The sequence below is a fragment of the Spermophilus citellus genome, assembly GCF_964194105.1.
Source record: "Spermophilus citellus genome assembly, chromosome: 14".
Lineage (NCBI taxonomy): Eukaryota > Metazoa > Chordata > Mammalia > Rodentia > Sciuridae > Spermophilus > Spermophilus citellus.
The window spans coordinates 249505-273812 of NC_138194.1; the positions used below are offsets into that span (position 1 = coordinate 249505).

General features: G+C 36.4%; 1 protein-coding gene across 1 annotated transcript; it reads right to left on the reverse strand.

Moving 5' to 3' along the window:
- Positions 1 to 465: 465 nt before the first annotated feature.
- On the reverse strand, positions 466 to 2146 carry LOC308633542 (cyclin-Y-like). Its single transcript, XM_081266393.1, is given in 2 exon segments — positions 466 to 1754; positions 1757 to 2146. Coding segments are annotated over 2 exon segments (1158 nt in total). The 5' UTR covers positions 2034 to 2146; the 3' UTR covers positions 466 to 873.
- Between the last annotated feature and the right edge of the window lie 22162 nt (positions 2147 to 24308).

A 24308-nucleotide genomic window follows, 5' to 3' on the forward strand; every position in this document is an offset into this window, starting at 1 on the left:
TATTGCAATAATGAGTAAATAATGATATTTTTACTACCTCCTCTCCAATGCCTTTAGTAAAATGTATAAATCCACAAGGGATTTTTTTCACCAAGAGATAATCAGAATCTAAAATAATAACAACTCTAATTTAATTTTATTGATTCCTCAAATGATATAAAAGGAACTCAAGTGATTTTAAAACAAATATACAACTCTTTTTTTTTTTTTTTTTGGTGCAGAGAAACAAACCAGTACTATTTATTTGGATGTCTGTGCCATGGTGGGTACAAACTATATTCTCTGCTCTGTGGGACCAAAATGAATAAAAACAAACAAACGAAAATCCCCCAAATCCCAAAAAAGCAGCAAGAAGGAATGCAAGAAGTCTTACAGAACATACTGATCCAAGTGGGGGTGATAAACGTGGCACTCCTGTCTTTAATGCACATCCAACTCTGCTATCTAATGTGTGGGTTTTTTTGGTTGTTGTTGTTTTTTTGTTTTGTTTTTTTGTCATATTCATATACTGACCAGATGGGGGACTTAAGAAATGGCCAAGGCGTTCAACCATTTTCCCTGCCTCTACACGACTTCCCTTTCCCTTTATTTCCTCCTCCAGGATTAGAGTCTGTTTCCTCCACGAAGGAAGTGCTGTTGATGATAGGGAGAGGCATGAAACAGGATTTCCACAATACTGATCTTGCTTCCTCAAAGCCTTGCTGCATGCAGTTCACACAGCGTGGAGGAGGTCATGAAGGCAGCCTGATGGAGCTATGAGTTAAAAAAGAAAAGGAAAGGGAAAAACAAAAACAAAACCACCCCAAGTTTGTCTTTTCTCAAACTAAAGGAGAAACTGAGGGATGGTGCGGCCTCCAGTGGGGACATCCATGGTTAGGAGATGATGGCTGGGGACCACCTCGCCAGATTCAGATTGTCAGCACTTGCTGACCGCTTCCTCGTGGATCTTCTCAGGTCCTTGTACTTGTCCTCGCAGAGGCGAGAAATAGCCTCAAGCTTGTGGGCCCTTTCCCTGCTCAGCGGCTCCAAAGGAAATCTCAGGTTATTTGCTTCTGCCAAAGAACGAAGATCAAAATAATACTTGGCATATACACTGGAAGGGACGTTGATGTTGAACTGGAGCAATTCAAGAAACTGTCGCTCTAGCTCATTCATGTCCTCCACCGTGATGTCTTTCAAGATCTGGCAGTAATCCACATTCCACACGGCCTGGTCATCCCATACCTTGGAGGCCAGAAGGATCGCCCCTAGAACAATTCGCTTCCAGTTGGCCGGACAGATATCTATTTCTGCATACGTTAAAAGTCTTTCAAGGTATACCAGGGTGACAATGGCACATTCGGCCGTCAGCTGAGCAGCACTAAACAGTGTTCGAACAAACCGGTAGATTTGTTTCTGCTCTGGGTTATGTTTGTCATAATCTGGTGGCACTTCGGATTTCGAAAGAGGATGAAGGTTTTCATCAAAAATATCTAAGAGCATCCTTCCATCTGGGTCCCTGTTTTTGATGTGATAATATATTGCAAGAGCTACACATTTAATTGTATACTTGAGGTTTGGTTGACTGACTGTGCTATCATCTAGGAAAATAGTAGAGCAGGAACTGTATTTCCTTGTAATTTGTCCAGGAGGATGATGATTAATGAAGAGACTCTTGCGTTTTTCTCTCACGTCTGTCTGAGATTTACTGAGGAATATTGTGCTGGCCCGGGGATGATCTGAAGGATTGAATTCCATGTTCAAATCGTTGACGGAGGCCGGCTGAGAGCCGAAGCAGCGCGGACGCGCGGACGCGGGTTGTGCAGCTGAGCGCCGAGGCGCAGCGGGTGGGGTGCGGGGCTCCGGAAGGGGGCTCCGCGGGGCCGCCGCCCGCGCTCACCATCGATGTTCTCCCGGTCGCTGATGTGCTGCAGGTTGCAGCCCGTGTCCTCAGGGCTCAGGTCCGTGTCGGGCCGGTAGGACTCCAGCCGGGAGTGGGCATTCCTCCGGAGCTTGGGGCTGGATGACACGCAGCACGAGGTAGTGTTCCCCATCTTCGGCTGCCCCCCGATTCCTGCTGCTTTCGCCTTCTTCCCGGTCCCTCGTGCGGGGCGCGGGGGCGTGGAGGGAGGCCCGCCCGCCGCCGCCGCGGGAGGGGGCGGAAGCCGCGGCCGGCCGCCGGGTTAGCAGTGGCGGCGGCGGCGGGGCCTCGCCATGGGCGGCGGCGGCGACGAGCGGGCGGCGGCACCGGCTCTCCTCGGCCTCCGTGCGCGCCCGCCCGAGCCCGGCCGGCCTGTCCGCGGCGGAGGAGCGCTCAGGTCCGCGCGCGACTGCGGCCGCCGTGCGGAGCTCACCCCGCCGCGGCCATGGCGGGCGGCGCCGCGCAGGCCGCCTCCACCCCCCGCGCTTCGCTGTCGGCGCCCGGTGCCCCAGCCGCAGCGGCGGCCTCGGCAAGCGGTTCCGGTTCAGGCCAGGGACACGCGGGTGCGCGCCAGGCAGCCGGGAGGACGTGGGCGCGGCCCTCCGCTGGCGCGGCTAGGCGGGCGCGAGCATCCTCCAAATATACAACTCTAATTCAAGGAAGTTTTAAGTAGCAATTTCGGTGGAAGGAAAGACCTTTCAAAATGAGATAGCAGTGTTATAAACAAACATTGCACGCTCAAATTTAGCATCTACACAATGAGTTTTTTTTTAAGCCAAATAGTTAATGTTTAAATTCTTGATTTTTTTAAGCCTAAATTTTGCTATTTTCAGGAAATGGTCTCCGTTTTCAAGTATGCCATGTATATCCTTATCCTGGCTTTCTCTATTGTCTTTTCCTTAGGAAATATGAAAGTATTTCTTAAAAGCAAAATGGGAAAAGTACACAGCTTCCTCCCAACTTCCCGTGGTCTTCATCTTCTTTCACAGTTTCCTGTGGTACTTGATAAGTCAATGCTTAAAAGATCTCCAGGGATCCTGACCTCATAACTCTGACATGTTCCTGCCAGGAGACACCGCAGAGTGATTACCTTGAGGAACATGTCAGAGGAAGCGAGCATTGCCCAGAGTCACACCCCAGCAGAACCATATGATGACAGAGGAGAGAGGCAAGCACTCACCAAGGAGAGCTCTTTACTATATCCTAGTTGATTTTTTTTCTTTTAATTTCCATTGGAAAAAAAGTATAAAATACAAAAGAAGAGTGATTTTCCTCATACCTGTCACCCAGCTACAAAACCCAATACAAGAGCTCTTGCTGGTTTTACCAATTCTCTTATCTGCTTCTTCCTTTCCCCATAACAGCTGGAATATTTTGAGGAAAATCCCTGCTATTGCTTTATTTCATTCAAAATATTTCAGTATGTATTTCAAAAAATAAGAACTCTTTTTTTAAATTAATAAAATACAATATCCTTGATGTCCCCTAAGAGAAAGTAAGATTCTCTAGTGTCATCAACTATCCACACACGGAGTTCAAATTCCCCTTATTTGTTTTCATCACTAGGTTGGTTTAAATATGGATCCAAATATGATCTACATATTGCATTTGTTTGAAAGCTTTTTTATTCCTTTTTCATTGAAAGGCCCCTCCTCCCTTACTTGTCTCCTAACAATTAATTTATTTGTTAAGATAACTAGAAAATTTATTGTCACAAGGCTCATGATATTCTAACTTTTACAGACTGCATCTCTATCATCTCATTTGATATGTTCTTATAAATTGGTAGTTAAATCTAAAAGCATGAATTAATTCAGGCTCAAATTGGATGATTTCTAAAGCAAGTTTGTTTTATAAAGGGACATACTATTTGATTATCTCTTTTTCAGTGATATTAGTGACCATCAATTTTTGATGCCTTCATCTGTTATGTCATGAAGGGTTTAGAATCTATTCATGTTTGTCTTTCTTTTATCTTGCATTAGCTGACATACAACTATGGATAGAAATCTTCCTTCAAGCACGGTAAGTGCTTGACTCTTTCCTATTATTTACTATTTTTTTAAAGGAGTGAGTTTCCTAGCATTCTTCAAAGCTTAAAAATGAGTTATTAATATCATTTTGTACTTATAGACTTTAACATATGATGTTTTCTGATTTATTTTATTAATTATTGATGTTCAAATTGTCCAATCTTCTTTTAAAATATGCATTTTTTAGTTATAGGTGGACACAATATCTTTATTTTTTTTTCATATGGTGCTGAGGATTGAACCCAGTGCCTCATGCATGCTAGGCAGCAAGTGCTCTACCTCTTGAGATACAACCCCAGCCCAAATTGTCCAGTCTTGCCTGTAGGAGACTTTTCAAGTTGGTTCCTGAATCTTTTTGATACAACTACAGAAGTTTTTGTTGATTTCCTTACTCTTTTATGTAACAAAATATATTCCTAATATATTTCCCTTCCATACCAGGAATCAGACATTTCACCAAAGTACCCTGTCTCCTTTTAGGGATGTATGGTATTTAGAAACCATGGATTGGGCACACTCTGATTTTTAATGTTATCAAGCATGAGAAAAGCTGGCTGCAGCTGCTGATTTTTAAAATATACATCATAGGTCACTTGTATCTGCTCTTCCCTCTGCCTGAAACATTTTTTTCTCACTTCTTTATCTTCTTATCTACCCTCCAATTACCTTTCATATTTCAGCTCAAACTTCTTTCTCCAGTGTTCCCTTTTTCAACTCAATTTCTCCTGTTATATGCCCTCAAAGAGGACATGTCCTTCAAACTATTTAGCATTCTTGATAACATAGTGATTCGAGGAATACTTAATTTCCATTGCTAGACTGTAAGATCTATGAAGACAGAAAACACATTGGATTTTACTCATTATTGTATCCTAAGTACCAGAAAAATGCCTGACTTAGTACACCAGTGTGGAGTGAGTTGATTAATGTGCCCCCAAATTCATGCCTGCCTGGAACCTCAGAATGTGTTTTGTTAAGATGAGGTCATACTGGATTAGGATGGTGTCCTCACAAGATGGGGAGAGTGAACACACAAACAGGGTTATAAGGCTATGTGGAACCAGGGTGCAGAGACCGGAGTGGAAATGTCTTAAGACAAGGAATGATAAAGGATGCGAAAGATTGCTGGAATCCCAGAGAAGCTAGAAAAGGCTAGGAGGGATTTGTTCATAGAGCCTTCTGAGAGATCGTGGCCTTGTAACACCTTGATTTTTTTAATTGTCCTCCACAGCTCTTAGGGAATAAATTCCCGTCATGTTAAGTCCCCATTTTCTGGTACTTTGCTAGGGGCACCAGAGGAAACTAACACAATGGAAATTACATTTTAAAGTGCATTAGGAAATATGTTTGTTTAAAGAATCAGTTTGTCGTGGAATACTATTCATTTGAACAATCAAGTTATCTGAAATCTGGTGTGCCAAATGCAAAAATGGTGCTGCCTATCCTGAATGAGAGTTTCCTCCACTCTGGGAGCTTTGTCTGCTCCTCCCGTCTGAGAGCTCCAAGGGTCCACTGTGCTGGAGAAGACCTGTCAGTACAGCATACAGCGTAACACAGAGATCCGAGATCCCTCCTTGGGAAGGACAAGGATAGATGTGAGGGTTCTTTTGAAGCTTTGAGGGGAAGTGGTAGTGAATAACTGAAGTCACAGAGGAAAAATGCAAAAAAAAAGTAAGTGGATTTTAAGACAAAATTAGGTGAAGACCTGGGGACTTGGAGATGTTCTCAGTCCTCCAGTATGAGAATGAGTATCATCTTAAGCAGATCCATCCAAGATAATTTTGGTCATCGATCTGCTCCTGTTGCAATATTTTGCAATATTTTTATTTTCTCTTGACAGTTCTATCCACCTAGCTTCTTTAGTCAAGAACACTTCATTTCCTTTCTTAAATCCTTTGTTGTTTTTTTTAAAAAGAGAGAGAGAATTTTTAATGTTTATTTTTTAGTTTTTCGGTGGACACAACATCTTTGTATGTGGTGCTGAGGATCGAACCCGGCCGCACGCATGCCAGGCCAGTGCACTACCGCTTGAGCCACATCCCCAGTCCCAAATCCTTTGTTTCAATAAAATCTCTTTTCACTCATTATACCGTTGCACAACAACATTCCTGTTTCTCTTCTTTTATTCAGAACACCCCAAACATCAAAACCTTAATGTTGAGTCAGTCACTTTAATCAATAAAGGGTTCAGTTTGTGGGTTCTATCAATTTCCAGCAACTAAAAACAAAATAATTGCTTCTAACCTTCTATAAAATAAAGGCTAGATTATCATTTAACTACATATTAAGCATGACAACTATTAAGTTCAGGTATGCTTTTAAATCAATGCCTTACCCCAAATGGGAAAATAGTGAATTATATGTTTTCTTTGCTTTAAGTAGTCCTGAGAGGATTTTTGAATAAATTGACACCGAAAAGCCCATTTCTAGAAATCTATTATCGTATTAGGCTTGATTGAGAAATTAGCTTCATGTGGTAGAAACACTACTCAATATGAAATCATAAGACCTTGTGTAATCATGAGAAACAGATCTGATTACAAGATTACAAAGACTTGAAGCTATTTTTTCTTGTAAATTTTGTCAATTATCCAGATATTTTTCATATTTGCATAAAAAGAACACAATGCTATTATTAAAAACTGCCCTATTGAAATGTTTTTAAAATATCCATTCTACAGCTTTAATTTGTCTAAGGATGACACCATAAAGTGACAAATTTTTAAAATCATCTACTTTTAGTCTTTACTTACATATAAAAATAATATAAAGTATGCATTGTATTGGTGGGTCTTACTTTTGGATGGCAAAAGCAAAGCATTAAAGAAGTATAATTATAAAATCACTTCAAAAGTATTTTTTCATGTGGTATGGCAGGTAAATAACAGTTGCTTTAAAATGTGAGAATTGTCTTAGCAACTGGCTATGCAAATGTAGATATTTGTTCAAGTGTGGGTTAAGGCTCCAAGGAGTTGCTAATATCCCCTAAGAGGATGGTTCTTCATTCTGAATGAGGAAGGTGTAATTCTCTTTTCTTTTGAGCACTCTAGAAAAATGTACTTCTTTATTTTAAAAGTATCTATAAATTTTAATAGAAATATGTATTTTTAACTATAATATACAAAAGTATAAAATACGAATATGCCTACCATTTTTGCTCTCCCTCAAGTCCACTTGTTTTATAGCCTTTATGTGTGTGTGTGAGTGTGTGTGTGTGTGTGTGTGTGTGTGTGTACAATTTACACATACGAAGACTGACACAAAGATAGATAAATGTTCTCAAATATTTATTGCCAGTGTTATCATTTGGGCTGGGGTGTAGCTCACTGGGAAAGCACCTGCATAGCATGTGCAAGACCAGGGTACAATCCCCAGGCCCCCAAGGGGAAAAGTCCTGATACAGAGATTTTATAAGAGCTAAGGATGGGTCTTTGGGACTTTTCACAATTGGGGCCATTTCAGCCTAATTTCACAGGATCTAACTGAACTGGCTGGCGTACGATGAAGTCTTCTGCAATTCAAGTGACAATCATGGATATTTATGACCCATGGTGTGCAGCCTAACAGTTCACAGTGTTAGCTGCTGAAGCCAAAAAGACACCAGTAAGTGAACTTTTAGAATTTTAAACTTAGGATCATTTTAGCTAGATTCACAAAGTTTGCCAAGTTTGTCAGGGTTCACTCCAGTTAATAAATGGACAACCATCTAATGAGTTTCCTGCCCTTCCCAACAAAAGGAAAACCTGCCTCCTGTCTGCGAAGGGGGAACACTCTGAAAATAGGTCCTCAAACAATTTGGGCACACTGTTTTCAGTCCTAATTCAAACAACGAAATTCAGGAAAGGATGATGATGAAAATTACAGGATCAGAGGAGTGTGGAAATTAGCTGATTTCTCCCCCTTGCCCACCACACACACACACACACACACACACACACACACACACAATTTGTAAAATCACATTAACTTGAGTGTGGAGTGTGATTTCTGGATCTTACGTGAAAAGAGATGTCTTCCAGTTGAAACTTTACAAAACCAACAAGGGAATGTCCTTCGCCTCTCTGTAACTCAAAGCCAATAGCAAGAAAGCAGCCTGAGACTAAGTCCAACAAGACTGACTCCAAAGCAAAAGTGCAGGGGTGACACTGGGAGTGGTGACTATTCAAATTAAGACCTTACTCACTCAGTTTCCAGTATCCCATGAGACTATATTCAGGTATGCAGCACAAGGCTTACTTTATGAAATCACCCATTAAGTAGTAATGGGTGCCATTGATGTTAAAGTTTCATTCTAACTTGAGGCAATGAGCCACTTCCTTCAAGGACTGCAGGGCTTCTTTGTGAATAGCCACAAAAATCTCTGGGGAATTTTTTTCCATGGAATCAGAAACTTTAAAAATGACCTCTAAAATTGGGGAAAAGATAGATTGCATTTATGTACCCTGGATTGTAAATCCCTCGAGGGATTTTTATCCCTCCAGTCCTAGATAAGGTCCCACATAGACCAACTTCAGTACATGTTGCTATGTAGGGTAATATTTAACAAAATAAGTAAGCACCTAACACATCTCAGGAGGCAGGTTGTTTGGATATATTCCCAATTCTCCCACTTATTACCTGTGTGAATCTTGGACAAGTTCCCTAACCTCTTTATGCTTCAGTATCCTAAAGTGTAAATATTTTCTATTTCCATGGTTTGGGGTAAGGATTTAAAGAATTAATGCTGGTAAATTGCTCAGAACAGGGCCCCCTACTTGGTGTGTTCCATGGTTGTTATTTCTGTTGCAATGATGACAAAGGCAGTGCTTGCTCCCCACCCAAAGCACCAACCTTAAACCCTGCAGCTTGAGGAAGTGGTCTTTGCTGCACCTCCTGAACCTCCTGACTCTCAGACAGGTATATGGTTGCTCCTTTTATATCCAATACTGGGTTGTGAGGACAGCTACTGAGTGGGATACTTCTACCCTATTGCATTATCCCCCCCCAAAAAAAAAACTGATGTCACCATTGCTGCCAAGAGCCTCTCCTTCAGTTTTCAGCAAGTAAAGTTGAGTCTTTTCTTGCTGTTTTGTAAACATCATCTGAAAATGATTACTACTCAATTTGTGCCATATTTAAGAAAATAACTTTTTCTAAATTATTGGGCAAAATGTATTTAATAGTGGCATTGTCTGACCCTAATAGGGTTTTCTGGGTATCAAATTAGCCTACTCAAGAATAATTAAGGCACAATAAAACTGCTCTCTCTAAAAATCAATAAGTAATGCTTTTAATTCCTGGATTTGGCAGAGAATATTCATGTAACAAACAGACACTACAAAAAAATCATTATTCTGATAAAAACAAGTAAGATTAAGCCAACAACTGAGCTGCAGAAAGAAAAAAAATATTTCAGGAAGTCATTTCTGTGTGAAATGAGAAGTCAAGGCTCTGCCATTGGCCTCAGCATGAACAGGAGCAATTCTCTTGCAAATTGCCCTCATTGCAGCTGAATGATATTATCTCCACCTGTGCAGCAATTCTTTCACCCAACAGTTTCCATAAGCAGTATGAAAACTGCCTTTAACGTCTCTTAAGTCGACCGTGCCAGTGGAGGAGATAACAATTACACCGTTGAGAAGAGTATGCCTGGCTTCATTTATCATGAGAACAGGACTATCAACTAATGTTTGCATTGTATCAGGCCTTATGTTGTCATTCTAAAATGCAGAGCGAACAGCAGCTCTCTCCTCTGAAAGGTGGTAATTGTTTCTAATTTCAGTTAACAAGTTCCATAAAAAGCATCCCTGTTTTTCCTTTGTTTTCTGGAATCTGTAATGAGAGTTTAAAAGGAAGTAATATCAAAGGTCACAGAGAGAAGGAAGAGGCAGTGCTGAAGAGAGGAAGGAGGATGAGCTCTGGAGCCTGGGAGACCCGCTCCCACTACAAGCTTTGCCAGCTAAAATGGAGTTACCATGAGCAAATACACTGCCTCTCCTCAGCCTCAGTTCCCTCAGGGGATAGAAAAATCTACCTAGAGTTATTGACAGAATTTAACGAAATAAGTAAGCACCTAACACATAGTATAAATGTAATGAATAATAGCATTAAAGTCATCTTGCAGAATTCATCTTCTACTTAGCCTTTCATATGAACTAAAGCCCTGAGGAGGGTTGAAGTCAAGATGGAATTGCCCTGGGAATGTGAAATGAAGTCACCTGGAGTCTGGAGCTGACTAGGATGCCATAAGCCTAGGATTACAAGAAGGTCCAATACCTGGATTACAGAGTCCCTAGCTTGGGAGGTCCACAGCCCCACCTTCGTCACTCCTCACCCCATAATTAAGCAGCATTATGGTCTTCTTCCCTATTCCCCAGACCACTGCACAGAGAGGAAACTACTCTACCTAATGTTGTGGCTATGAAGACTCTGGGGAGGCTTGCAAAAGGCTCTTACTGCAAACTTTCTGACAGCTCAAAACTATCACCATTATACTTGCAAATCCCTTTTATGATTACTATACATGGAGAGAACATTCAGAGCTTAGAGCAAGCATGTGTCTACAATGTGAGTACTTGGTGAATACTTGAGGCTTATTTGTTTACTGGATGAAAAAGAGGACATTTCTTGCTATACTTTATCAATTGTTTTTGTGTATGATAGTATCTGCACCAAATTCTGAGACATGGAACTAATAACCCACTAATAGTAAAGAGAAAAAAAATAACAATCTTACATATAACCCAAATTCAAGAACTAAGAGAGAAAGAACAAGAGGGGCTAAGTCAAAAAGCAAAGAGAAAAGAAAAGTGTAGATATGCTATTAGAAGCAAAGATTTCTAATTGAAATATAAGTCACTCAAGAACACCGTGGATGTGTAACCAATGTGATTCTGCAATCTGTATACGGGGGAAAAATTAGAGTTCATAACCCACTTGAATCAAATGTATGAAATATGACATGTCAAGAGCTATGTAATGTTTTGAACAACTAATAAAAAAAAAGAACACCATCTTCAGATGAAGGCGCAGAATATGGACTCAGGTAACTCAGAATCATTTGTTTCAATCGGTTCTTGTGAAAAAATAAAATCTCATCAAGCAACATGAGCTAACACATCTCTAATGGGCTAGGTTTCCTTGCTTCCTCTATGCATTCCATGCTGTCCCTCATTCTCATCTCATGAGGAGATATGACTGATATCCAATAACTTAGCACTGCCCAGTTGTATGGTTTGATATATTGGCTTAAGAAAATGGACCCTGAACATGGGAAAGCAAAGAAAACATAGATAAACTAGATTTGCCCAAATTAGAAAATTTTATCCATTCAAAGGACATCATAACAGAGTGAAAAAAGTAATCCATGCAATAAGAGAAAATATTTACAAATCCATCTGATAAAAGATTAATACCCAGAATATGTAAAGAACTCACCACCAGGAACCACCCCCTGCCTAATGAATACCCAGGGAATACATGGGAAAGGGCACAGAAATGCCACCCCACTCTCTCACGTTTATAACACATTAACAACAACAAAACAATAAACATACAAAATAACTAAATAAACAAATATAAGCAAAGGATTAAACAGACATTTCACCAAAGATGATTTACAAGTGATGGTAAGCAAACAAAAAAAAAGTGCTCAACATCATTAATCATTAGGGAAATGCTAATCAAGACTACAATTAATGGGGCTGGGAATGTGGCTCAATCGGTAGCGTGCTCGCCTGGCATGCGTGTGGCCCGGGTTCGATCCTCAGCACCACATACAAACAAAGATGTTGTGTCCGCCAATAACTAAAAAAATAAATATTAAAAAAATTCTCTCTCTCTCTCTCTCTCTCTCTCTCTCTCTCTCTCTCTCTCTCCCCTCTCTCTTTAAAAAAAAAGACTACAATTAATACCATTTAAGATGATTATAAAAAATGTTGAGGACTTGTGCTTTGTTGTCAAGGGGTGTAAAATGATGCATTTGCTATGGAAAACAGTACAGCAGTTCCTCAAAGAATTAAACTAGCATTACTATAAAATTTAGCAATACTACTTCTAGACATATACAAAACTTAATTGAAAATATGGGCTCAAATAGACATGTGATTGCCCATGCTGATTCCAACACGGTTCACAATAGTGAAAAGGTAGATGCAACCAAAGGTCCCTCTGTGAATGAATGGATAAGTAAAACATAAAATATGCACACAGTGGAATATTATTTAGGCATAAAAGGAAATGAAGTTCTGATAACAAAGAGGTGAATTTTGGAAACAAAAATATGTCAAGTGAAATAAAGCACTTGCAAAACAAATACTATATGATTCCACCTATATGAAGTGTCTTGAGCAGTTAAATTCATACAATCAGAAAGTTACACTGATGATTTCTAGTGCTGGAGGGAAAGGAGAAATGGAGAGTTGATTAATGGTCAGAGTTTCAATTTGGAAAGATGAAAACCACTCTACAGATAGATGGTGGTAGTGGTTGCACCAGAGGATAAATGTACTTAATGTCATCGAATTGAACACCAAAAGATAGTTAAAGTGGAAAACTATTAAATGTGTATTTTTAAAATTTATTTATTCTAATTTGTTATATAGGACAGCAGAATGTATTTCAATTCATAGTACACATAATACAGCACAATTTGTCATGTCTGGTTGTACACAAAGTAAAGTTGGGAATCAACAAAAATGGCGAAAGACCTCTACAAGGAAAATTACAAAACACTACAAAAAGAAATTAAAGAGGACCTTAGAAGATAGAAACATCTACCTTGTTCTTGGATAGGCAGAATTAATATTAACAAAATAACCACACTATCAAGAGCACTATACAGATTGAATGCAATAGACAGAATCCCAATGACATTCCTCATAGAAATAGAAAAGCAGTCATGAAATTCATCTGAACAAATAAGAGACCCAGAATAGCCAAAGCAATCCTTAGAAAGAAGAGTGAAGCAGGTGGCATTACTATACCAGACCTTAAACTATACTACAGAGCAATAGTAACAAAAACAACATGGTATTGGCAAAACAGACTGGTAGGCTAATGGTACAGAATAGAGGACACAGAGACAAACCCACATAAATATAATTATCTCATATTAGACAAAGGCACCAAAAACATATATTGGAGAAAAGATAGCTTCTTCAACAAATGATGCTGGGAAAATTGGAAATCCATATGCAGCAAAAGGAAATTAAGTCCCTATCTCTCACTATGCACAAAACTCAACTCAAGGACCTTGGAATTAAACCATAGACACAGTGTTTATTAGAAGAAAAAGTATGCCCAAATCTCCATCATGTTGGATTAGGCTCCAACTTCCTTAATAAGACTCCTATAGTGCAAGAATTAATATGAAAAATCAATAAATGGGGTGTATTCAAACTGAAAAGCCTCTTCTCAGCAAACGAAACAGTCAGTGAGGTGAATAGAGAGCCTACAGAATGGGAGCAAATTTTTACCATATGCAAATCAGATAGAGCACTAATCTCTAGGATACATAAAGAACTCAAAAATATTAACACCAAAAAAAAAATAACCCAATCAATAAATGGGCTAAGGAACTGAACAGACAGTGCTCAGAAGATGATATACAATCAATCAATAAATATATAAAAAATGTTCAACATCTCCAGCAATCAAAGAAATGTAAATCAAAACTACTCTAAGATTTCATCTGACTCCAGTCAGAATGACAGCTATTAAGAATACAAACAACAATAAGTGTTACTGAGGATGTGGGTGAAAAGGCACTCTCATACATTGCTGGTGGGAGTGCAAATTGGTGTAACCAATCTGGAAAGTAGTATGGAGATTCCTAGGAAAACTTGGAGTGAAGCCACCATTTGACCCAGTTATCCCAGTCCTTGATTTATACCCAAAGGACTTAAAAACAGCATACTGTAGTGATGCAGCCACATCAATGTTTATAGCATCACAATTCACAATAGCTAAATTGGTGAAATGTATATTTTATCATAATAAAAATTAGAATTAGACTTTAAAATATCATTAGGTTTGGGTTCAAAGTGTTAACACCCCAGCTATTCCACACACTAACTGTGATGCCTATAAAACAAGAAACACTTTTCATGCCCCCTTTTCCTCATCTGTAAAACAGGATAATCAGAATGCTTAAGTTTTAAGGTCATTGTGAAGTTTATATGAGATGGCCTGAGGAAAAACTTGGCACATGATGAATATGTAAAACATTTAGCTATCTTATTGTTGTTATTTTCTTTTATATAGATAGTAAACAGTCTTTGGCATCATGAAAAGAAAAATCTCCTCCTTTTCTGCATTCCCCATAAAGCATTATACATACTCTACTAAATACTTATTGACTGACTTACATATTCATACATAAAAATGAACATACTGAACTCACTATGAGGGGTTGTTTTTCCAACACAGAATATAAATTAGCACCAGTCCCTTCATATTCTTGAATAACCCTCCTTGAACCAAAGATATGCATTCATAGATAGATAGGTAACTCTGAAGTATTATCTTGAAAAGAATATGTCACATTATTATGTTCCAACACCAAAGGAATCATAGATCTCTCCCAAGCTATTATGCTATTCTAACCAACCTATAGAACCAGCCACAGAGAATAAAACCATGTAACCGGGATGCCACCATCTAACAAAAGATTCAAAGTCAGATAGATGGCAAAATCCCTGAGCCCTGGAAGCTGGTATCATCTCAGGTCTTTACCCATCACTGACAGGTGAAAGATCACTAGCAACAAACTCTGCCCAAGAGAAGGTTGGGGAGCCCCAATTAAATTTAAAGGTAAATATATCTAAGGATGCTCTTGGTCTTGAGTGTTGAAAGCATGAGACATAGTGCATTTGTTAATTCTATCCATTTTATATGAAGCAATTTTAAAATAAATGTCACTACACAAAATTGCTATTGTTAAAACATTAACATCCATTAATTAATGTTAATTGTTAAAACATTAATGTCCATTCTCAAATAGAATGAGGGATTCCTGAAATGTACAGAATTTCACAGTCTTTTCCTAAGATGAGTTTTTAAAAATCTTGGGCTGATGCTGACTTCTAAAATAACCTTCTACTGAAGTGAGAGAAAATTCATTAAAGGGATTATTTTTCCAACAATTCAAGTGACTCTTTCCCTCAGATATCTTTTTTCAAAATCCACACCCTAAAGCTTCATAATTCCATTAAATCAGTGCACAGCTGGGCAATTCTTTCTTTGCTCCTATTATAGTGATCCCCAGGGAATTTATGTAAATCTATGGAAATTCATTTTAAAGGCAGTACTCAGAAAGGAAGGATGCATCCTCATTAAGTAAACAATCATATCTACAAACAAGCTAAAAGCTAAATTAAACTTTCCATCAGAAAAATGAAACCATTCTCTTTCTTGTTAAAGCTTTACCCAAATGCCACCAAAACTATAAGAGAAAATTTTGAGGAAACCCAACAGATATTCAAGGATCAGGTTGATGACATACCATAGCAGGGACCTATCTCCAGGTCCTTTTCTGCTTCCATCACTTTGGGCAATACTCCAGGAAATAATAGCACTCTTATAATTCAGGGACTATTAGGAAAGACTTCTCCTCTAATAGGAAAAGAAATGCCTCTAGTCCTTCAAAGAGCATACCAAGTGTGTTGACATCAAGTCAACAGAAAAAAATTGAAGACCAGAGAGTCTGTAAACTAAAAGACAGGATATTGTGTGCTGGAAAGAGGCTTTATGGTTGCACTTACCTACATTCCAAACCTAACTTCTTCACTTTATTCATTCAGGAAATAGCTACACTTCATATAATTGGTTCCTCATCTGTAAATTGGAGATGATGATGACTCTTGACGGTGTAATAAATTTCTCATGAATTAAACCATATAATGTCCTTAGCCAAATGGCTAGAACATGGTTTGCTTTCAAATGCTTTCACCTGAATCAGAAAATTAAGTATGTATGAGACCTAGATTACCAGAAATAAGGAGCCTACTGGAAGGAAAAAATGAATTTCTCTGCTTCAAAGTTGTGGATCCTCAACCAACATGGTTTGTTTCCATCTGAGGATATCCTCTCACCTTTTCTTTAATTTCATTCTTTTTTATTACTTTAGAAGTTTACTGAATAAATGAATAATTTATGATATGGGTTATATCATATTTAATATAGAAAAATCTCAAATGATAGTCATCTTGCCTTATACGTATCAGGTGCTCTGTATTTGTATTTTCTCTGTATATGTATTTTCTTTTTTTTTTGCAGAATGAAATAGTATTTTAATCTTTCATGTAAGGTGAGCTGGTAGTTAAATTGAACATTATAGAGAAAGATTTTAAATTTTAACATCTAGTAGTTCTTTCCCTCCTCATTCCTAAGTCTTTTAGTTTAAAATACAGAAGCTTTTAATGTAGGTAAACTTTAAGATGTAAGTTTTGTGATGTTTATAAGCAAAGATTTGAGTTATAATATTTTAGAAATATTTTATATATTTTCTCTGCTTCTACTTGCTTCCATTCCAACATCTGAAGGCCAGGGCCTCCACCCCTTTGTCTGAGGATTATTTTTTTGATTTTGTTTTTGTTCTTTTTAGATATACTCAACAGTACAGAATATTTTTACATATTGTACATACATGGATTATAACTTCCCATTCTTGTGATCGTATATTATGTGGAGTTATACTGATCATGTATTCATATATGAACATAGGAAAGTTATGTCCAATTCATTCTACTGTTTTTCCTATTCCCATTCCCCATTCATTGCCCTTTGTCTAATCCAGTGAATTTCTATACTCTCCCACCCACTTATTGTGTGTTAGTATCCATATATCAGAGATGACATTTGGGCTTTGGTGTTTTGGGGATTCACTTATTTCACTTAGCATGATAGTCTCCAGTTCCATCCACTTACTGGCAAATGCCATAATTTCATTCTTCTTTATGGCTAATATTCCATTGTGTATATATGGCACATCTTCTTTATTCATTCATTTGTTGAAGAACAGCTATTGTTGTTCCATAGCTTAGGTATTGTGAATTGTCTGCTCACATTTTCTAATGCCAGTAAAGTAATATAAGGCAATTCATGGTAGCATTGGCTTCAACGTCACTCTTTCTTCTTAAACAATTCTAACATTTACCCATTTGGGCAAAAATTCTCTTACATTCCTACACTCTATAAACAGGTTACATCATGATTCTAAAGTCAGAATTAAAAGTGAATTTCCCATATGATCAAATTTACTTATGAAATTTCCTTAGGAAGATATGGCACTGGAACAACCTCTCAGAAAGGCCAGCATAAACCATTTTCCATCCATCATTGGAACAATTGTTGTTTCTAGAATTGAAGTATCAGTGAACCAGTTGGTTTGAATGTGGGACCCATGTTGTCTCAAAAAAATAATCATGTACATATATTCTAAACATTTTGTTTAGATAGATGCTCATAATCCATAAGAGACAAATGGAACTGAAAAAAGCAGATTTCCATCTCCATGGGTATACTGAGTAGAACAACTGGCTTTGTCAGTGAATTGGCAGCCATTGTGTTAGATGTCCATCTCTGCTCAATACTCCCCTGAAAAGTGGGAAGGGGAGAACTTTTGCAGATCTGATGTAGATATGAACATGTCCTTTCAGCACAGAGTGGGATGTAGGTAGGTGTTTTGCCCTGAGCTTCCCAGAAAGCGGATCTGTAATTAAAGATTTAAGTGCTACTGTTTTTACTAAGCAAGTTGGGAGTGAGTATAATAGGAACAAAGATAGGGAAGAAGGGAAAGTTGAATCAAGAGCTTGTTGCTGAACTAACTAGTACTAAATAGACTACTTCATATCATGGGTCTGAGCTATGAAAAACCACATAAACTGCATTTCAGAAAGTTGAGGGGAAAGTAGTAGTATTTATCTACTTTCCTTACTATCATTGGTCAAAGTTTTTCTCTCCTAGTACTTCCCTAAAATTCCAACTGTGCATTTGTGGGTAATAGGCAAAGTGACTCACACCTTAATGTCAACAGAGAAGTTCCAGGTTGGAAAATGAGAGGCACATGATGTGGCTTTAAAGTAAGGCACTGTTGAGTTCTGCCTAAGTTAAATCATTTTGAACTCGTGCAGAGCTGGTTACTACAGCAGTGGTTGAAACCAGACATTTGAAGCTGAAAGATTATGAACTGCTATATGAGGCATTGGACATAGGAAACAATTATGAACACAGCTGGTTCAGGTTATGATACTTAGCAACTTAAATTTATTATCAATGGCATGGAAATAATATAAAATATTACTATGTCATCAAAACAAGCCTTCAGGATTGCTTCCTTGGACTCCCAGTCATCAAGATCACTACTACTGGCACATTTATTACATCTCTTACCTTCCACTCCCTAAATGCTACCAACGCTTAAGTTTCTCCTATCTGCATACTATTCATCATTCTCATTCAGCCCTTTTGCCATCATATCTGGTTCACTAATAAGAGATTTAAACCCGCTTTTCCTGTTCTTAATCTCCTTTTAAATCTATTCATATTATTCATAATTGTAATTTTTCTTTAGAAGTTTCCATAATATTTTCTATGAAAAAAGTAGTAACTTTTACTTTGGGGATAAGCATAATATTAAGTTTTTACCCTCCCCCATCAATCTATCAATGTTAACTTTATTTAATATTTTATGCTATTTTTTTCAATTATAACTTCATCTTCAAGCTTTCTGTTTCAAAATACTATTTATAGACTTTCAATTTGATTCTGATTTGAACATAATTGGAGTCTAAGTGTTCAGCAGCTTTCTTATTATTAAAATGCTTAAATGACCCCCCCAAAAAATTTTTAAGTGTAAAATTGGAAAACAAGGAAAAATTTGCCTAAAAGAATGAAAAATTTGACAAATTTCTACAAAGTATGTTTGTTGTAAGTAAGCATTTGTCTCAAGTTGAGATCAACAAAAATTGACTGAGGACCTTGATTTTGAACAAAATGAATGAATCCAAGTTAGTAGTAATCTTGGAATGCTAAGTGGGCAGGGGGAGGGAGGGAATGAAAGGTGGTATGGGGCAGGAAAGATGGTGGAATGTGATGGGCATCATTACCCTAGGTACATGTATACCTGCACATACAGTACGACACTACATCATGTACGATCAGAGAAAAGTTGTATTGCAATTGTGTACAATTAATCAAAATGCATTCTGCTATCATATATACCTTATTAAAAATAAATTTAAAGAAAAGAAAACATACAAGTGAACTCAATGGAAATAAAGAAATGGAAAGAATGGAGGGAGGGAGGCAAGGAGGAAAGAAAGCAAAAGAGGAATAGAAACCAAAAATAATGGGCAAACAATCATAAAAATAAGGAAAACCATGTCACAAATCATTTAAAAATTAAAATATTATATTATATAAAAGTTCTGATATATATGATATTCTGATTATACATACCTAAAATTTAAAAACAAAAAATGATTTAAAGATATAACAGATAAATAATAAAACTGGAGGAGCTATTTTATATTATAGTCTTTAATATAATAAACATTAGTAGGCTGCTGTCATGTGTATTGAATTAGAACAAATTAAAAGAAACATTAGTAGGAAGAAGTGATATTATTTATTCTGATTTGGATGTGAGATGTCCCCTCAAAAGTTCATGTTGCTCAATGCAGGAATGTTCAGAGGTGAAATGATTACATCATGAGGCCTATACCCTATCAGTCAGATTAAATTTGATGGATTATACTCATTTGAATGGATTAGTTTGTAACTGTAAGCAGGTGGAGTCTGGCTGCAAGAAGTAGGTCACTGGGGGCATGCCCTTGGGAATTGTTTTGTCCCCAACTTCTTCTCTCCCCCCCCTCTTTCTCTCCCTCTCCCTCCCTCCTCCCTCTGTCCCTCAGTCCCTCTCCTCTCTCTCTTTTTCTCTCTCTCCTTCGTGGCTGCCATGAACTGAGCAGCGCTCCTCTGCCCTTCTGCCACGAACTGAACCCCTGAAACCTTCAGCCCCAGATAAACTTGATTGTTTCTAAGTTGTTCTTGTTAGTATAATGGTAATACTGACAAAAAGTTAACACACTATCTAAAGTATAAAGTTTAAAATCATCAGTTACATACAAAAATTACCTACATAATATTAACCCAGAGAATAACTTCAAATTACACAATGCAAAACAGTCATAGAACTACAGAGAGAAATTAACAAATTATTATATTATGAAAATAAAACACATATTTCTCATTGTTGAAAGGTTGAACAGGGAAAAAGATCTTTAAATCATGACAAGTTTAGATAGCCATACTTGATTTAATGGATATCTATCTATAGAGATAGATAGGATAAATTATACATAAAGATATTTCATATTATTCTCAAGCACACATGGTACATTTATCAAAATTGAATATATAGAGCTATTCTCCATATGTACATGTGTAAGCACATATATCTGTGTGTGTGTGTGTGTGTGTGTGTGTGTGTGTGTGTGTTACATTCTATATTCTTTGACTACAATGCAATCAGGAACTATCATTACGAGATAAATATTTAACTTCTTACAAAATAATTCTAACATATGCAGGAGTAGATGAAATACTATATGGATTGTAAAGGTATCATCCGACAATTTCTTAATTCATAGCCAATCTTTTATAATCTGTGTACTCACTCCCATACATATTTTTCTGAACAAATTTCATCCATAAATATCTGTCTGTAATTCCATAGAAAAGAGACTTTTTTTTTGTTGTGATTGTTTTTTGTTTGGTTTGGTTTGGTTTGGTTTTAGTTGTAGATAGACATGATATCTTTGTTTTTATTTATTTATTTTTATGTGGTGCTGAGGATGGAACCCAGAGCCTCGCATGTACGAGGCAGGCACTCTACCACTGAGCCACAACCCCAGCAAGGAGGCATGTTTTTAAAATATTGCCACAATATATTCATGTATCTTTTTAAACTCCTAAAATATCTAGTGGGTATTCAAATTCTCCTGATGATTTCATAAATCTGTTTATTTGTCAGGATGCAAATACATTGTTAATAATCTACATGATTAGAATTTTAAAATTGTTCCTAAATAAATCACAAGTCATAGGGGAAATGACAATAGATCATTAGAATTACTTGTAACTGAATGGGGAGCACATTACGAATGTTGTTAAAACTTGAAAGGCAGTAAAAACAATAGTGACAAAAATTGAAGACTTTTGTACTTTTATTAGAAGAAGAAATAGTGAAAATTATATAGGCATACAACTTAAGAAGTTAGAGTGTAGAAGAAACTCAACAGATTATAAACAAAGAAAATGGAAGGAAGAAATAAAGAACAGATTGTTGAAATAGAAAGCTAAAAAGCAATGGGATCACTGTAATAGAATGAAAATGGCACCATTTCTTTGATGTTCATTCCAGTGAGAAGGCATATATTTACCCTCCCCTGAATCTTTTCTCTGTGACTCCTTAGACCAAGGTTATGACAAAAGTGATGCCCTGCCAGTTCTGTGTCTAGCCATTAAGAGGACTTGCAACTTAACTTTCCATCTTTTGAAACATTTTAGAGTCTTGGTGCAATGAAAGAAGTCTGACTGGTACTCTGCAGGAGAGGACATAGGAAGAGGTCCTGTAGTACAGGGACAAAAGAAGAAACTCAGCTGAGACTAGCTCTGTAGCATCCTAATAAAACACCAGGCATATGAGTAAAGCCTGATCTTTGGCTTCAAAAATCAGAGTAGCCAACAGCTGAATATCAACACTTAAATCCAGTAAATTCCAAAAAGAGATAAAGAACAACCCAGGTGAACTCTTCCTAATTTTCTGGCCCACAAAATCATCAAATGTAATGAAATGGCCACTAAATTTTGAGGGTACTCTATTAGACAGGAAAAGATAAAAAGAACAGTTAACAAAGCCAGAAGTTGGTACACTGAAGACTGATAAAATGTGTGTACCATCTCTAGTGATACTGATTTTTAAAAAGAAACAAAACATTTTTTTAAAAAAGACTATAGCTCAGATTTTTAATAGAGAAAATTAATAAACACCTGAAAATAAATAAATTTCTGGAAAAAATAAAACATACCAAATAGGACTGATTAACACAGTAAGTCCCAAGTTTTCAATTCTGTATTTCAAAGAAATTGGAGTAGGTAAGTTAAAATAGGTTGGAAAATCATAATTTAGAACTTATATGTTCTTTCCATACATTTACATATTTTTTCAAATGTTTTTATCTTTTCTAAATGAACAGACCTCTAAAACAAAATAATTTCAAAGTTACCATAAGGATATACTTATTGTTCAATTTTAGTATTTATGGGGACAAAGGAATGAAATGGGTTGAAAAAAATAGAAAATATGAGTAGGACTATAAGTAAATTCAAATCAGTAATTTAAATATTTTTCCATTCCTCTTCAAAACAAATAAGACCAAGAACACAAGTCTACCATAAAACTCAAGGAGTCACACCTCTCCCAAACAACAAGAAAAGCCCACAGTTTTAACAGGCAATTTTACCAGTAATGATTAAGTATATAAAAGATTTCCTTTCCAGGAAAAAAAAAATTAAGGAATTCCCAAATTCATTTCTTAAGGAAAGTATGATATTAACATCAAATATTAGGTAAATATGAGAAAGAAAAATCTCTGAGAAGACTATAGGTGGAAAAATCCTAAACAAAATACCATTAAGATTAACCCAGCAGTGCAGAAAATGATACTATCATGACTATGTTGAATTTATGCAATAATGCAAATGGTTTATCATTAGAATATCTATCAATGAATTGCATTCAGCTCTTAAGAAAAAATAAATAATTAAAATCACATCGTGGGCTGGGGATGTGGCTCAAGCGGTAACGCGCTCGCCTGGCATGCGTGGGGCGCTGGGTTCGATCCTCAGCAGCACATAAAAATAAAATAATGATATTGTGTCCACTGAAATCTGAAAAATAAATATTAAAAAAATTCTCTCTCTCTCTCTCTTTTAAAAAATCATCTCATTAGATGAATGTAAAGCATTTGAAAAAACCAGACTAATCCAAATGCCAGATAACAAAATATTATACTTTCAATGAAACAAATATTACACAGTAGTTAAAAATAAACTCATGAAGATACAACAAAAATAAAACACTTAAAGAAAAAGGCAAGTAAAAGAAAAGAATTACTGTACAATACCTTTATGTATACTCATTAAAAAGAAAGCAAATATTTTCTAATTCATTTTATAAAATTATTGTAAGTATTATACCAAAAGCCTAACATAATTAGTAAATAAAAGGGTAAGATACTGACATTAGATCATGGAGCAGAATTGTTAAAACCACATACAAATTTATGACAAGAAGAAAAATAAGATACTTGGGGAAAACTTTAAATGAAAACTTGTTAAACTTGTTAAGTCAATACAAACTCTAGAAAGAAAAAAACAATAAAATGAAAAGAAAATCAATATTAGGAAAAATAGGCAAATATTTATATGATCTTTGGAGTTATGACACCAAAATCTGAAGCAAAAAAAAAAGAGATTAATAGTCTATGTACATAAAAACATGGAAAAAATAAACAAATGAAAACCAGATATAAAAGACAGATAGCTAATTATAACACAAGTTAATGTGATATGTGTCAATTATAACCTTAATATAAAGGCTATAATTTATATAAATTATAAATTTATATAAATCCCTAAGAAACAGACCAACACTCAATTGGTAACTAATTGAAGGACATATATGATCAATTAAAATAAGAACTCTATATTGAATTGAATGAAACTCACACATGAAAATTTATTAACACAAGATCCCAAATAAAAAACAAAAATTTTAAAGGTACTATTGCTTTTTCTCTAACAGTTTGATGTGATTAAAAATTATACTCAGCAATAGTATGAAAGTGGGGAAATAAGTCTCATTCTAATAACATTATCAACTGATATATTTCTAGAAATCAATTTGTCAACAAGTTATACCCTTTAACACAACAATTCCCCTTCTAGGGTTTTACAATCAGAAAATGACAACATATGTAGATTTTGCCTTAATGAATTTGAACAAAAAAATTTTTCAATTAAATAAAACTTTGGACAGTGTTCAAGATTGTATATATAAGAATGTTAAGAGCACAGATATGTTTGCATATATACACTTAATTATATGTATATTCTAATTTATATATATTATACTAGCAAGAAATTGGGAATTGAATAAGATCTAAAAATAGCATAAAGATTAAATAAATTATAGTATACCCAAACAATAGAATTTTATGTAACTTAAATTCAGATAAGTCTCAAATTATAAACACAGAAAAATAGTCACACAACATTGTTACATAAGAATAAAAACTGTCACATAAGAATAAAAGTTATAAAGCCATATG